The sequence below is a fragment of the Maniola jurtina genome, chromosome 20, assembly GCF_905333055.1.
Source record: "Maniola jurtina chromosome 20, ilManJurt1.1, whole genome shotgun sequence".
NCBI lineage: Eukaryota > Metazoa > Arthropoda > Insecta > Lepidoptera > Nymphalidae > Maniola > Maniola jurtina.
Genome location: NC_060048.1, coordinates 675,604 through 693,096, shown reverse-complemented (window position 1 = coordinate 693,096; position 17,493 = coordinate 675,604). Strand labels below are relative to the sequence as shown.

The window sequence follows — 17,493 nt, the reverse complement described above, 5'->3', positions numbered from 1 at the left end:
GTAAGGATTCTAATGATACCCCATACATCGAAATCTGTTCAGTCATTTAGAAGTTATAGTGGAATAAAGAAACCCACATACATGTATTCAAAAACCTTATAGTCTTTTTTTTTCGGCAATCGTGTATATAGAATCCGCAGCAAAGGATACGCCTAGTGTGACCACGCCCTAATTTATTAGCAAAAAGCAGCATTTTTTTTCAGAATTAACTATATCTATTACTTTACACATAAATATAATTTAAACTTGATTCCTTGAGAAATGCTTTCATTTAAATTGTCACTAATAAAGAGATAATCAGACTAAACAAAAAAAAAATTGTACTACAATAACATGAAAATATTTTTATAATATTTTTTTGCAGCTGTTTTATTAAAACTATATTAAAACTGGGATTAACTAATATTATATCATCCATTCATTCATATTTTTCAACATATTCATTATTTCGTACTTAGCAAATAGCAATATGAATTTTTAGGTATATTTTATTTATTTAAATTCTTCTTCATTCTTGGTATACTAGTCGACATCTTTCCAAAATCTACATACCATACCCATCAATACTCGTAACATAACAGAAAACCTTTATTAAAATAGACTACCTATGTAACATTTTCGAAATATTATTTCGAGTCTTTAATTCGTATTTCTTGATACAGTGGTTCTATTTCACGATGACCGTTAACGCATCTGTGTGCGTAAATGGTGCGGTTACATGAGCAATTTTTTTATGTAGTTGTGACGTCACATGCCAGTATTTTATAGAAGGTTGCATACTAAGCGCGTGTTTTGACGTTTGATAAAAAAGATACTGATTTGACTAGTTTTTAAACACCGGATTGCGGAATTTAAAATGTCCGTGTAAGCGTACCTTAACGTTAATCGCGTCGCGGTCGAATCTGAAGGCTAAATCTATAGAGCGAACTTTGACTTTGCTCATACTTAAGACACTGTTAAAACGAGACACCGTTATATCGCTGACATAAATCTGTCTCGTTTTAACGTCTGAGCAAAGTCAAAGTACCGCCCGTTAGATCTTCTGAGTGTCAACCGCACTATAACAATGTGTACTCACACAAACATAGCCACAACGGTATTCGTGAAATAGTACATCTGTACTTATACTGAAAATTGGTGAAAATTCACAAACAAATCTTGAACAAATAGTAGGTCTAGGTACATATTTAGTAAACAATAAAACTAAAACCTGTACATAAATCTATTATATTACAAAGATTAGGCCATTCTTGCAAATAATAATTAATTATTAAAATTAAATCAATAACGCTCGACACCTATTGCTTTGTTCTCCAACGCCTGTATTCCTGCAACACTTCCAAATGACTAGCGGATTATTTTCAAATTACTAAAATTATTTGCTTCAAACAAAAGAATTTGTCAATTATAAATCCCCAAAGCATAACCGCCACGAAATATTCATCACGAGAGTTGGTAATAGTATCTACTCCTACGCACAACAATATTAAGGAAATGTAAATTAAGCTTAAAAATGGCACTTCAGTCAAGCTTATCAAAAATATATCACCAATGCCAATATGATCTTGAAACAATGAAAATTCTCAATGTACAATTACATTAATAACACTCACACACTCTCAGCATCAATGCGTTGCGTGTGAGTGTTTAATAGCACATGTGTTATGGTTCCTTTAAAGCCTCAGTATGAGAGTTACATTTCTTTAGATATTGCCATTTGCAGACCGGCTCATATGAAATATGTTTTTTTTTCGATTCTACGACAAAATCCGTAAATACATCCGCGACAGCTTTCTACAGGCGGTCATGCTAGGCTATACAGAATGAAACGATAAAAATTATAATTTAGTGCAAAAGTTCGAGCATTCCTAAGGCAAGATTCGTCGTCCACGCCAATATGGTCCTCTTACCAATTCACACGTGACAGATATCCATACTCTTTCCATCCTTTAAATACACATTAAGTGCGGTTCTGTCTTTTGATCGAGAACAGAGAAATTTTATGTCACTTCTCTTGTCGCGATATGGCTAAAGCTAGCTGCAATTCTGCGTCTTCCTGCCTTCGTCTGGCTTCCGCTTCCTCGTTCAAGCGCTTGGACTCTGCCGCGGCCCACGCCCACTGCTGCTCTTCCGAGGGAATCACTTCTGAGCTCTTCGCTTCAACGGGTTTAGCCTTTTTATCCTTATTGTGTCTCGTTCTTCCAATACCTCCTATTGTATGGACTAAAGACCTCGCGTATTTTACCGGTTTCGGAGATTTCTCCTTTTTGCTCGGTAAGGTATTCGTCGGCCAGGTTTCGTTGAGGTTTTTATTATTATTCGTCGTATTGGCATTCGTGTCCCAATCCGTCGCCCAATTATTGTCTGTTTTGCTGGACCAAGTGTTGTCGGTTTTGTTGGCCCAGTTGTCGGTCTTCCAGTCGCTGGCGAAGCTGGTTTTGGACGTGTTGGATGTTTTGGTCGCGGTGGAAGCTTTGGAGCTGTCGGCCCAGGCGTCTTCCGCGGGTTTGGCCCAGGCGTCCTCCATGGCCCAGTTGTCCGCGGGCCAGGCGGCCCAGGTGTCGTTGTTGTTGGCCCTGGCGGCGGTGAAGGGGTCGTAGGGGCCGGGCGGGGCGGACACTCTGCCGCTGGCTCGGTCGGGCTTGGCGAGGCCGTTGATGGTCGAGGAGGGGGTGAAGAAGTCTTCGGTCGCGAAACCGGCGGCCGACGTCGATCTCGCGAAGGGGTCGATTTTTTTCGAGTCGGTGACGTCAGAGAAGGGATCTTCGATGTTGAACGGGTCCTCGTATCTGTAGTCTTTGAAGGGGTCCTCGGTGAAGTCGAGGGCGGGTTTGCGGAGGTTCTGGGCGAACACAAAGTGTGAGTGAGCGGGGGAGGGTCGCGTGAGGGGGGTGGGGGGTGGGGACGCACGAGAGCCGCCGCCGCGTCCGCTTAGCGCTGCAATGTGGGGACAAGCACGAGCGTGTTAGCATATAATATGTTAGTGGACAGTGTAATGAAATAATGAACAATTATTTAAGAAGATTAGATATCACTAGACACTAGTAAAAATTGTATTGTGCTTTCAGAGTTTTACAGGACAAAACAAGCTCTTTCATAATAAGTTGAGTTTTACAGAAAATAACAAACTCTTTCACAAAAAAAAGGTCAGTTTAACTAGAAATTGGAACAAAAATAACAGTATTGTATGACAAAAGTACTGGTGTTTTTACCAAGTTTGGTGGTGATTAGGTTAAAGTTTCGTATTTTTACTAGCGTCAAGTTATGTAATTAAAAGTGATATTAGAAGTATTATTTACACAGAAGTATTAGGTATTCAGTGAAAATGAAAAAAAATATATATATAAATATCAAACCAAATGATAAGAAATAAAAATAAATAAGTAATAAAAGGACATCATGCAAGTCTATTATGTAAAGCACCATTAACACCAACATAAACCACAAGCGTTCTACATTTTATAACCCTAGTCAAAACTAATATTACGCACTTTCTAAACAAAAACCAACTGGCCATCTTCTAAAATTGTTTCTATCATACTTGGTCTCATCATCATCTTGATTAACCCATCGCCGGCCCACTACTGAACACGGGTCTCCTCACAGAATGAGAATGGGTTTAGGCCATAGTCTGCCACGCTGGCAGACTATGGACACGCATAGGCTGCCATTATGAACAGCTTTTCGTCATGCACGTTTCCTCGGGATGTTTTCCTTCACCATTAAAGCAAGTAATATTTAATTGCTTAAAACGCACATAGCTCTCGAGGAGGCCCGGCATAGAACCCTCAATCCGAGTAGGAGGCGGACGTGTTAACCACTAGGCTATCACGGTTTTATACTTTGTCTACTCCCTTCAACTAATTTAATAAATGAAAAAATACTACAGCTCATATCCAAATTATACTATGGTTATGATTGGTCCTTCGAGCCAGATATCAAACTGCAACTATAGGTATACCTACCGTTTCACTGAGACGGCTCGTGAGGTAGGATGCGGTTTGCGGGTGACAGTTGATATAAAAAACCGGTCAAGTGCGAGCCTGACTCGCACACGAAGAGTTTCGTACCATCGTACAAGAAATAACACTTTTTATTTATTTTTTAATTTTCATAGCGGCTATTTAATTTTTTTTATTATTTGTCGTTATAGCGGCAATAGAAATACATATTCTGTTAAAATTTCTACTCTCTAGTTATTACAGTTCACGAGATACAAACGAACGGATGGATGGACGGACATCGGAGGCTTATTAATAGGGCCCCGTTGGCACCCGTCGGGTACGGAACCCTAAAAATCAAGGAATTCAACGTCGCTTTCGCCTCGTCCCACGAGCCGTCTCAGTCAAGCGCTACATCTCCAAAAGTCCCATTATTTTCTCATGAACTACACCTATTCGTCTTCATACTAGCAAGCAAAACTACCACCACATATAATTATTATTTTAACTATATGAAGAGCTATCTTCATATAGTTTCTTTTCAAGCTTAAACTAACATCTTTATTTCCCGTCTCGACTTCAACTGCGTGAAGCCATGGAAATTCTTTGATTTTCCGGGATAAAAGTAACCTTTCGTCAAAATCGGTTAAGGATGGGCCGTGAAAAAGTGACAGACAGACAGACAAGACTCTGTAGCATTTTTTATACTAGTATGGATTCAACTAAACTAAGAATATATAGTTTCATTACCACTAAATACCCTAATGTAGCATGCAAGCATAAATAATAGAAAACAATGTAAGAAATGAAAAGTGACAAATAATACGTTTATAAGTAATGCAAATTAAATACTTGTCCCAAAAAGCAGCGCTAAATGAAGCTTGGCTAAAACTCAATTCAAAATTTTCAAAAAAAACGCACCGAATTGAGAACCTTCTCTTTTTGGAAGTTTAAAAAAAAACATAAAATTTTGTACGCATGGCAGAAAATTTTAAAATAATACCGAATAATCATTATTTGATTTGAGTTTTATTTATATTTTGAAAGTATCCAAAGTTTCAGACAAAATTAATAAGGTATTTCTTTATTTTCCAATATAATATCCATTTATGAGATGAACAACTTGTACACTTTAAGGCCGAGTATCCACTAAAGCGGAAATGGGCTGAGATATTGTTTGGCAGACAAATTAAACATAATATAGGTAAATAAGGTGAAAAAATAATATGTTATCTATCAATAATCTGATTGGTCCGTTCAACATAACTCTGTCCATCTCCGCTTTGGTGGACCTGGTTGGGCCAGCTTTTCGGAGAAATGTAAAATTAAAGTTTTAGTCTTTATCCAAAGTTATGTTACTTTCAAAATCTTGTGCGTTCAAAAAATATGAGAATGGCATTATGCGCAACAGAGAAAGTAAAAATAAAACCAAAAACAAAACTAACCACTATAAAAAGCACGTCCACAAATGGCAGGAAATTTTCGAAAAAAAAATCTATTGTTCACCAAAATGCCATTCTCTAATTTAAAAAAAAAGACGTGCATTCTAAATCTAATCAGTAAATAACATACAGTACAACGTTTACATACATTTAGTTTTACTTTCTCTGCAGCGTTAAAAATTAAAAAAAAAATCATTTAGCTTTATAATGGCGTCGATTCTGATGTTTTTCTCTAAACAGTGAGCCGAGTATCTGCATCTTTTTCTTATTAATATTGCTAAAAAAGGACGGAAGGTGAAAACTTTAAATTTTAGTGCACTCTACAAAAAACGATAGTCTCACGACTGGCACCTTTTTTTTCTTTTTTTTATTCAGATACAAGTTAGCCCTTGACTGCAATCTCACCTTGTGGTAACTGATGATGCAGTCTAAGATGGAAGCGGACTAACCTGCAATGAGTATGGCAGATTTCATTAAATCTGCCATACTCCCTTGGTTTCTACACGGCATCGCCTAAAACTTAAAGGCTCAAGGTTTGAAAGTTCTAAATTAAATTAAGTTTATGTCCTTTTCTTATTACATTGGTAAGAAAAAGATGCGAATACTCTAAAATTTGGTTGCGCTCAGAATCAGTACCAATGTCGCATACGCCGGCTACTCGCGTCATGCCGCTATGTACTAGTTCGGATACAGGGGGTAAATAGAAAATAATCTGAAAACAACTTTGGTTAACAAAAAAATAAAAATTATTTATTTTTAATCAAAAACACCTTAAAAATACATTAACTTAAATATTGAAGTAATTGACTCTAATTTTAATATATTTAGAAAACATCATGAAGAAAATTGCACAAATCAAAAGAAATCCTGAAGTAATAATGTCATATAGACCAAAAATCTATTAGAATTTTGATGTTCCATATACCTATTTATTCTTCGTGCAATATTCATAGCTTTGCCCAACAGTGGGACAGTAATTAGGGTTTAATTAAAAATAGGTTTTTCCAAGAATCAAAATCTATAAAGTCTTATGGAATATTCAAAGATTACGAATAATTAAGAAAACTATATTTTCGACTAAGCGAAGCGAAGTCTCTTAGTTTACCTGGGTATAATATTTGTATATGTGCATGTCGGTCTGTAAATTAATAGTTCAAAGCTGAAATGTTAATATTAATTATTTACATTTTATGACATCAATGCTCACGCCTCATTGGGCGTGAAGCGCCTCAGAAGGGCTGGCTCATTTTTTAGCAACGGATCAGCCTGGCTGTCCAGCGCGGAAATGCAGCCAGTATTCTTGGCATCATTCCACGCGAGTATGGTTTGTGTAGTAATTGGATAAGGCTAGTTTTAATGGCAGAGATATTTTCGCGCCATTCAAAAATAAGGTTTCTGCACAGGTACATCGGCGTATCTTATATAAGTGGTAGTAGTTAGTAGCTTACATCTGTGCGGCGACAAGTTCCTCATTTATTTATTTTTAATCTACAGACTAAGCGCTTGGCTGCAACCAGACTTGCTAGCAAGCGATGGTGCAGCCTAAGATGGAGCGCGCTTGCCTAGAAGATGCCAATTCACTCTTGACTTCAAGGTACCCAATATCCATATTAAAAATGGAGGACTTTACCCTCCTACACTTATTCTGAAAACTGTGTAAATGTAAGATACTTCAATCAAGACATTTGAATGTGTATAGTAAGTAGATCCAAGTAGACTCGGAGACCTCGCTTCGCTCATAAATGAACTTAGAACTAGGCTAGTAAGCATGGACAGGTACCTTATGCGGCGGGTTGGGGCGCGGCGGGGCGGGGCGCGGCGGCGGCGTCTTGTGCCGCTTGGCGCCCACGTTGCCCGCGCTGCCCGCGCCCACGCCACCCGCGCTCGCCGCGCCCACGGAGTTCCTCGTGGGCGCGTGTAGCACTGCGAAGGGATCCGCTTCCCACGCGCCCTGTGTTATGATTCTTATTAGGGCAAAGCGCAAACAGTGAAAATTGAATTTCATTTCAGTTGTTTTAGAGTACAATTTTGTTTGTGTAAAAATTAGCACGTTGTTGACATATTATGTTACATTTCAAAAGAATAAAGCAGCATTTTCGATCAAAGATATGTCGGTTTGATTTTTCCGACATCTTAAACAATTATCGTCATATTCCAACAAATTAACTATATGCACAAACCTTTCTCTTGAATTACTCTATCCATTGATGAAAACCATATTAAAATCTGCCGCGTAGTTTAAAAGATCTAAGCGTACAGAGGGACAGACGTAGAGGGCGGGAAGCGACTTTATACAACAACTCACATCGGCGGGTTTGGCGGGCTCGGCGGGCGTGAAGGCGTCTCCGGCAAAAGGGTCCGCGTTCGATGCGAACGCGTCGTTGCCGAACGCATCCTGAAATAAAACGCGTGCCTATAAAGAAACTCATCGGAACGAAGTGGCGCCATCGTTCCGTCTCACTCACATGCTATACGTATAAATTCAAATTCAAAATATTTTTATTCAATTAGTCTTTTACAAGTACTTTTGAATCGTCAAGAGCATCTACCACTGGTTCGGAATGCCTTTCCTATTGAGTAGAACCCGCAAAAAACTCAGCGGTTGCTCTTTTCAAAGATTTGATATACACACGCATGCGTCTAAATAAAAAGGAATGATTGAAGCCACATTTCTGATTAATTTCTACTTTCTGTAACCACGCATAATGCGTATTGACAAAATCTTTTCGAAATTTTTTCATCGTGTTTTATGGGATCTTTGAGTAATTTAGAAAAAAAAATTGGGACAGTAATTAAAAAGTCTTTCCATATATTTACTATGACTTTTTCATTCTAGTACAACTAAACCCTATCTGAAAGCTTTGCAGAGCTGCAGTAAAGGGGTCGTGTTTCACATACCTTAGCGGAATGCGTGCTCCCCGCGGGCGCGAAGGGGTCATTGCTTGGGAGGTTTGAGAACGCCGCGTCCTTGAAGGGGTCTGAGGCGAACCCACTGCCTCCATTCATCGCTCCAAACTCGTTCTTTGAGAACGAGTCGTCATCCTGCGCAATGGACATTTAATTTACTTTGGTACTGGCGTCGAATCTCATGTTTTTCTCTGAACTAAATTTAGAGTATCTGCATATTTTTTTCTATTATATGTTATTCTAGATCTATAACTAAGCCATATATCGATTTATTTCTCCATTATCTATGTCCTAAAATAATAAATTTAGTCAAATAATATTTATTTTAAAAGTTATGACCCTTGAAAAATCGCTATTTTAGATAAAATTTTGAAGCAACTTCGTGCGTGAATAAACTATGTAAGATACTAAAAAATTTGAAAATTAACAACGTTATGTCCCACTTTACTTTATAATAATTTTAAATGTTTCAAAAGTTTGTATAATAAAATGTTTTCTTTTGGGAAAAATAGGGGAAATTCAAAACATCTATTTGAATTCTCCCTTTGCCGTTTTTGACTAAGAAATCTTGTATATCTAGCAATCAAGTCATGACTAGGTCTCTCTAGGGGTGAGGTGCGGTTAGAGGGAAAGGGTGACACGCACAGATAACGTTATTTCCTTCATCTGTGGAAACGGCACTATTTTAATCTCTACGGTTTTAACTACCTGACTAACAACCAGCAAGTTGTCGCTGCCGTGAACGGGGCTCTTATTTCCTCTGCCTTAGGCAATACTCCAAAACCCTATCTCAGTCGAGCTAGCAAAGTCTGATAGAAATCTTCACATCAAAAATGCCTGGTTCTGGGATGATGCTGCAACTTACGACGGCATCATTGGGTGTGCTGCCCCTAACTAGTTGCTGTAAGTGCTGCTCGGTGTGCAGCGGCTGCAGCGTCAGCACCCCTGCTGCAGCGGCGCCGCCCGCCGTCAGCTGTTCCACTGCCGACGTTAACGACTGGTATTGTTCTTCTAGGTGACTAATTTTGATTTTCGCCTGAGAACAAATGTTATGGTTAAAAAATCAGGCGTTAGGAGACGACAGTAGCGAAATTTATGATTTGCACAGTAAAGGCGTCAACATTGAGTTACCTGTATTTTATGCTAGCCTGATACTTTTATCAAGTCAATTGAAAGTGAGGGAATAAAGATCAAACGAGGCGCAGGAAGCCGCTGGATGGCGTGTTGAAGTCTCTACAAGAGACCTATGTCCAGCAGTAAAGGTCTATCGGTTGGCGATTGGTGTGAAGCTCACCTGGCTGACAGCGAGGACGGTTTTGCTGAGCTGCGCGGTGAGCGCCTCCGCCTCGGCCTCGGCGTCCGCCGCCTCGGCCTGCAGCGCGCGCTCCTTCTCCTTCAAGGTGTTGGCGGCCGCGCGCCTCGCTGCCACCTCGGCCTCTGTTTCCGCCGCGGCCGCCTCTTGCGCCGACACTTGAGATCGTAGTTTGTCCACCTACAATTTTTTTTACATGCTTTTGTAACAAATAGCGTATTTTAGCCTTCTTCGAAAAATGTCTTAATTGGATCTTAAGGTGATAATAAACTACCAAATTTACAAATCGATGTAATCTACAAATTTTATTTTATTAATAAGTGCGATAAAAATGCATTTCATTTCAATCTTGTATATTCGCGCGAAAACGCTGGCCGCCATTTTGTTTAGGTTCTTGAGCTGTCATGACATCACACAGATTTAAAATTCAAATCATATCTTTGTACTCACTTGTGTTTTTAAATCGTTTAACCTTTTCTGCGCTTCACCTTTTTGGTTTTCTAACTGTTTTAATGTAGCCGTTAAAGTATCCAATTCGCTCTGAAACAATCACAAAATTAAACATTTATGGAATTTTGTAAGAAAAATCTTAGGGAATTATCTTCTTAGTCCGAGTTAAATTCAGGATTAATGTATCAGGTACAAGTTGAAATCAGATTACTGATTAGCTGAGGTTTGACAGCTCTAAAACTGTCAAACTGTGTCTGTCCTTCTCGTATTACGTTAGTAAGAAGAGGATGCGAATACTGAAATTTATTTGCCAACAGAAACAGTACCAATAGTACTATAGTGCAAACGATGGTCAGAAACCCCTAAATGTTTCATCGCTCTCTGCACTGCACGGTGAGGGTTGTGACCTCTTTCCATTGTTCAAATGATGATCGAACTTGCAGACAAGCGGCTGTTATTCTTAAAAATCGGTCTTGTACTTAAAGGTTCGGTTACGAGGCTGGTTTTATTTGTGCAGACCGGCAGGCCAGGACTTTGAGGTCCTTTCACACAGCCTTCAAATGTTAAATACACATTAGTGCGTAAGTCCAATGGGGCTGACAGCCGGAGGATTGGGCAAGTGCAGAAGCTCTGCTAGAGAGTGAGCCTCACAGCTTGAAAAGTTCAAATGCAATATCTTTTTAAGAACAACTCCTGTGATACTCGGACCTTGGCTTAAGATGACGTTCGGATTTCGGACATGAGTTTATTGAACCTGACTAGCCCATATTTCGCCGAGGCTGTGGTAGGAATCCACGTCTGAGCGACGTGAAAAATGGAGCTTTCGTCTTTGCTGGCGAAGACGCTGTGTTTCCCTATGTGTATCGCTTCCATTTCCGTAGTGGGCTGACGCTGTATAGTCACCTGCAGACTGTCCGCTTCGCCCGTTTTGACGGTGACCTCCCTCTGCTTGGCGGCCAGCTCGGCCTCCAGCGCCAGGCGCTCGCGAGCCAGCGCGTCCACTTCCCGCGCTATCGCCTCCATCTCCGGAGTCGGCTGAGGGCCCAGGCTGATGGGCTCCGGTTTCTGATGACAAAAACAAGAATTTACCACGTGTTGCCTTTAAGCGTAAGGCGCAAGGCACAGCGATAGAGCCGAGAGCGTCCTTAAAGACATGAAGATAATCAACTACAGAAAATAAGCGAACGATGACATCAAAACCAAGTCGCTACAAATTCCTGTTAAAATCCTAACCTACCTTTTAAGGTAATGTATCTATCATAATGTAGTGGAAATGTTTGAGCTGTCATCAGTGCAAACTTGCTACTGAACTCTCAAAAAACTATAGTGTGTAGCAAGCTAATGTTTGAAACTTACCATGGGCGCATCAAGAATTAGTTTGTCCTGTTTTAGGATTGCAGGAAACGGAAAAAATAATACAAGATAAAAACTATTTCATGTAAAAATTTAAAAATATTATTCAGACAGATGGCATTCTTAATTTAAATACAAGAATAATATTATTATTTCACAATCAGAAACTCTCGTTACAGAATATTATATTCCTTAATCAGAAATCGCAAGCGTAAAATCAATTCTTCTACTACTTATACGATGAATTGGTTAGTTTTAAGTTTTATTCTTTCTGTTACACTCAATTTGATAAACTGTGATTATTATGACATGATATTCGAAAATCCTAAGTATCCTAAAGAGAAGAACAGGCAGATGTACGAAATACCAGTTAGAAACAATACAGAACCCTGCACTAATAAAATAAGCCAGACTCAGCTCTGGTCTAACTATTACAACTGTCTATCCCGAAAGACCAAAAAGGCAGAGTCCGGAAGAATACCAAACATGATTGTGAGAGCGTATGTAGGATCAGTTGTGAGATTGCCTTGCCATTTGTGCGCTTCGCCGATTGGCAAAATGCAAGTCGTTTGGACGTATGCTGAGGTAAACTTAATTTTTAGGGTTCCGTAACTCAAAAGGAAAACAGAACCCTTATAGGATCACTTTGTTGTCTGTCTATCGTGGCTGTCAAGAAAACCTAGAGGGTACTTCCCTTTGACTTAGAATCATGAAATTTGGTATGTAGGTCTTATAGCACAAGTAAAGGAAAAAATCTTATACAATGGTACGGATCCCTTCGTGTGAACGTCAAACTCGCACTTGGCCGGTTTTATTTATATTTGAAGCAGGTTTGATCTAGGGGTGCGTACCATACTAATTAATGTTGTGCTCATAGTAATAGGCCAGGTCAAAAAACTATCATTATCTAGTTATATTATGTGTTTTCCTAGTTCACAAGTTCAAATTTTCAGTCGATCAATAACTTGACGTTCAATGTTATGGATGAGAAGGAAACTGCAGTCATCAATGATGAACTGACTTTATACTATACAAGACTAGGAGACGAAGGCGTGTATCAGTGTAAGCTAGGGAACAGCTATGGAGGTTTAGTGCTGTTGGAAGTGACGGATGAAGAGAAGTATACTGTTGTAAGTGTTTTGGACCTCGCATCATAAAACGCAATTTTGATATACCCTCATTAGTTGGGTACCATTAAACAAGTGGAAGAAGCCCCTGGGACACGGTTGCGCAAGCCCACGACATAAGAAGTCCCTATAACACAAATAAAACTATGTTTTCTAACTGAATTTCGAATGTTTTTGAAAATATTTTTGGATTGAATTTCGAACATTTTTTGAAAACATGCTTGTGATTGGTTGTTGACTAAAAAGGGTTAACGCCCACTGAAATTTTTTGGCTCTATCATTTATATGGGATAACGTAACAGAGAGAGCTCTATACTAACTTAGGCTGAGATATGATAGGCTGAGATAGAGTATACTTAGGCGCAGTTTGACTTTGCTCAGACTTCAGACACTGTTAAAAAAAGACAGCGATATACCGCTGCCATAAATCTGTCTCGTTTTAACGAACCTTAAGTCTAAGCAAAGTCAAAGAGCAATCTATAGATTCCTTCTACCTTACCTCTACCTTAGTTCAGAAGATTTCAACAGTTATACTAATTTAACTTTATCCCAGGTTAAACAATTATCTTCGCACGGGCCATATCCATTACCCCCTGAAACATTAAACAATAGTTTGGTTATTTTCACGTCTTGGAACCCGTGGAGTGAATGTAGTAGATGCGATAAGGTGGGGAGACGACGTCGTTATGGTATATGCTATGTATCACTTATTGACTATAAGGTGAATATTATATCGTTCTTACGTAGGTATATAGACGCATGATTGAGGGAAGCATAATAATATGTACAGTATCCGGCAGGAAAGGAGATCATTCTAGCTCCATACATTTTTGGGCCTTTTCTGAAAGTGCCGGCCAACGAAAAAAAATGGTACGGATCGTTAGAACTAGCCATTTGGAGTAATAGTTAATATGGCAGAAAAGTTGTAGGATTGCTCTGAACCAAGTTATACAAGGTCGAAGATTCGTCATTTTCATACATTTTATTGATTTCTAAAAGTGCAGGGAAACATAAAATAATGTTACATATTGCTAGAACTAATGATTTGAAGCAATTATCATTATGACGCGAAGGCTGTGGGGCCATTATATGTCGTGTTATACAAGTTATACAAAAAATGAATATACTTTGTATAATTAATTGTAACTGATTTTATGATTTTGTTACTGTTCTGATTGTTTTATACGAATTTGAATACACGTACAATTATTTTGACTCCCACGAAGTGCTGGATCAGCTGCAATGTGGACAAAATTCGTTTATACATACCTGGATTGTATGCGGCCTTGTAATACTAGGTGATCTTATCCAGCCATCTCCCAAACTTCTGCCACTGGGAATTGGGATATCTCCGGCGAGCTCTGTGATGAATGCACCATTTGGTTATACGTACTGTTCACCATAGTAACTACGGGCTTGCTTCAGTCGATAGCTGCCCAAAGCAACCTGCATCAATTCTTCTGGAACGTGAATCTAGGAAAGTCATTAAACGGAGGATGTCGAATTCCATAGCCTGGAAATGAGCTCTTCTTCTATTATAATTACATATTGTTTGTGATAACAAGTTCTGCTAAACTGTTTTGCTCATTGGCCGTTCATGGATTACGTCAAGAAAATCACGTGCATGCACGTTGTTGTCTATCAGAACATGATAGCCTTTCAGCAATGCTGACAAAATCCTGAAATAATCGATGATGTTACTTAATGTCCGATTACAAATCCTGAATAACCCTGAGTAAACAAAAATCTTCCAAAGCTGTCGTTAATCATTTACATTATCCAGCAGCAAATGGTAAAAAGTCTAGATTTTATTGGCTTGGTCAGTAGTTAGCTGGGTTTTATACTGATGTTTTGTTACTGGCATTTGTGCCACATAACCGCACACCCCAAGAAAGAAAGATTACCTCAAGATTGTTTATGGTATCTCTAAAACCATGGACTAAGATAAAAATCCAGTAAAAATCTTCTGTATCATTTAAGGTATCATTTAAAATCTGGGCATTGGAAGTTGCTGCAGCGTGTAGATTATTGTTCCATCGCAACAAATATAAAGGCTTTTAGTGGTTTCGGAACTTGCGGTTAGGGTATGATTTTCACTGAAAAAAGTAAATAGTGCTTTTCTGAAGATATATACATTGTACATGCCTGTATCTGTCTGTACATGCCCTTTATAGATAGCCTTTCTTTCTTGAGGCATGCAGTTATGTGACACAAATACTAGAAACAAAACATTTAAATGAAACCCAGCTAATTACTGACCAAACCAATAAATCTAAGCTTGTTACATTTGCCGCTGGATGGTGGAAGTGATGAACAATTGCTTTAAAAGAGATTTTCGTTTACTCAGGATTGATCAGAGCGACCGGGCATTAAGTAACGTGATCGATTATTTCAGGATCGCGGTAACATCGCTAAACAGCTATCATGTTCTGATAGACAATGACAAAAGAAACGTGTACTACAGACGTGATTTCCTTGACAAAATCCATGAACTGGTCAATGAGCAAAACAGTTCAGCAGAACTTGTTATCACAAACAATATGTAATTATAATAGAAGAAGAGCTCATTTCCAGGCTATGGAATTCGACATCCTCCGTTTAATGACTTTCCTAGATTCACGTTCCAGAAGAATTGACGCAGGTTGCTTTGGGCAGCTATCGACTGAAGCAAGCCCGTATAGTTACTATGGTGAACAGTACGTATAACCAAATGGTGCATTCATCACAGAGCTCGCCGGAGATATCCCAATTCCCAGTGGCAGAAATTTGGGAGATGGCTGGATGAGATCACCTAGTATTACAAGGCCGCATACAATCCAGGTATGTATAAACGAATTTTGTCTACATTGCAGCTGATCCAGCACTTCGTGGGAGTCAAAATAATTGTACGTGTATTCAAATTCGTATGAAACAATCAGAACAGTAACAAAATCATAAAATCAGTTACAATTAATTATACAAAGTATATTCATTTTTTGTATAACTTGTATAACACGACATATAATGGCCCCACAGCCTTCGCGGCATAATGACAATTGCTTCAAATCATTAGTTCTAGCAATATCTAACATTATTTTATGTTTCCCAGCACTTTTAGAAATCAATAAAATGTATGAAAATGACGAATCTTTGACCTTGTATAACTTGATTCAGAGCAATCCTACAACTTTTCTGCCATATTAACTATTACTCCAAATGGCTAGTTCTAACGATCCGTACCATTTTTTTTCGTTGGCCGGCACTTTCAGAAAAGGCCCAAAAATAATGATCTCCTTTTAGAAAGAGATTTCGGAGTCTTAGAGCATCGTCTCTGTCACTCGTGTCTATGTGACGCTTCGTCAGTCTCAACGACCGAGACAACGCTCTACGAAACCGTTATCTCTTTCTAAAGTTAGATGTGCAATCTTTCCTACCGGTTACTGTACCTGTACTAAATGATGCTCATGACTGGATGTGTGGGATTTAGCCTTTTTAAATCCCGTGGGAATTCTTTGATTTTTCGGAATAAAAGTACCCCCATGCCACTCTTCAGGTGTTTAACTATGCTTCATTGCGACGTGATTGAAGGATAAACCAACAAACACATAGTTGCATTTATAATATGGAAAGTAATACCTATGTACATCATTGGGATTCAACAGTATTTTGATAAAGATTAATAAATGATAAATATCTTACCATTTATTTTTTATTTTAGAGGTCAAACAAAACTGGGAACCTAAATAACACTTTGAATGATGAAATATTAACACTGTTTCACGGTAAATATTAATAAACTCAAAGCATTTATTCAAAGTAGGTACCTTGTACAATTTTTGATTGTCAATTTGTTGAATTTGTAAGACAATGTTAAAATTAATTACGTAAACTTAAAACTAAAGCTACAAGGGTTTCAAACGCGTCCTGGCCTGAGAATCACCCACAAAGAACGCAAATAAAGTAAAACACTTCTATGCACTACAGTTCTAAAACCCTTATCTCATTTTTCGCATACTGAATACATTGAAATCAATTTAACACAAGTTTTTCTGCACACCTTATGCAATTACAAAGTACATTTAAATTGATAACCTTTGATAAATAAATAATAACAATTTGCAAAACTCTAGTATCAGGCCAAACTTTTTATATCACTAACTATAAATGTTTCCAGTCTATCCGAAAGGTATTCCTTGCCGATCGCAAATGTTGCCAACATCTTTAAGAAATCAACCAGGATTACAAGAGAGATATAACGAAGTAATGATTGGATTGTGTAAAGTATGCGTCACCATTATCTTCATCTTTATCATCTCAACCACCGACGGCCCACTACTGAGAACAGGTCTACTTACAGAATAAGGATATACTTCACTGGCAAGATTGGCGGATTGCTGACTTAACACAACTTTGAGAACATTATAGAGAACTTTCAGGCATGTAGGTTTCCTCATGATGTCTTCCTTCATCGTTAAAGCCAGTTATATTTATATTTTTTCATTACTTAAAACACATATAACTCCAAAAAGGCAAAAATGCGTGCCCAGGATCGAACCTGAACTCCACAAATAGCAGTCCGAACTCTTAAATTGGGATGAGAGTTTGTATGAAAGTCCATCATTTTTCAAGTTATATCTAGGTATTTGGGCTTTTGAGCAAAAAAGAAATGCGAGTTTCAGGATTCTTGGAAATTCTGCCCTTTACTGATTTTCAAAAATTCAACTTATTTTAAGGTGCCTTGTAAAAATGGTATATTCGAGATTCGGTCGGACGATGGGGACATCCTAGAGCGAGCCAACAACAGTGCGGGAATCTACTCGCTATGCCAGGACAAACCTGTACAGCCTCCTCAGATCGCTAGAGAAACGATGTTTGTTCTGCCGGGAGATAAGATTTTTATTCGATGTCCAGGGTAAATCCATACATACTTCCATACTTAATATTATAAATGCGAAAGTATGTCTGTGTGTTTGTCTGTCTGC

General features: G+C 38.5%; 1 protein-coding gene across 4 annotated transcripts in view; it reads right to left on the bottom strand.

Annotated features, from left to right (window-relative positions):
* Positions 1–983: 983 nt before the first annotated feature.
* Positions 984–17,493, bottom strand: part of LOC123875904 (epidermal growth factor receptor substrate 15-like 1) — a 31,838-nt gene continuing 15,328 nt past the window's right edge. For 2 of the 4 annotated variants that reach the window (XM_045921996.1, XM_045921998.1), the window contains 9 exons: positions 11,409–11,435; positions 10,956–11,117; positions 10,053–10,142; positions 9,585–9,782; positions 9,156–9,326; positions 8,282–8,425; positions 7,689–7,778; positions 7,164–7,334; positions 984–2,842 (listed from right to left, as the gene is read on the bottom strand). In XM_045921996.1, the coding sequence (XP_045777952.1) occupies positions 2,006–2,842; positions 7,164–7,334; positions 7,689–7,778; positions 8,282–8,425; positions 9,156–9,326; positions 9,585–9,782; positions 10,053–10,142; positions 10,956–11,117; positions 11,409–11,435 (1,890 nt within the window). In that variant the 3' untranslated portion in view covers positions 984–2,005. The remainder of the gene's footprint in view (positions 2,843–7,163; positions 7,335–7,688; positions 7,779–8,281; positions 8,426–9,155; positions 9,327–9,584; positions 9,783–10,052; positions 10,143–10,955; positions 11,118–11,408; positions 11,436–17,493) is intronic. The other 2 variants (XR_006798223.1, XM_045921997.1) reach the window with 2 other exon arrangements.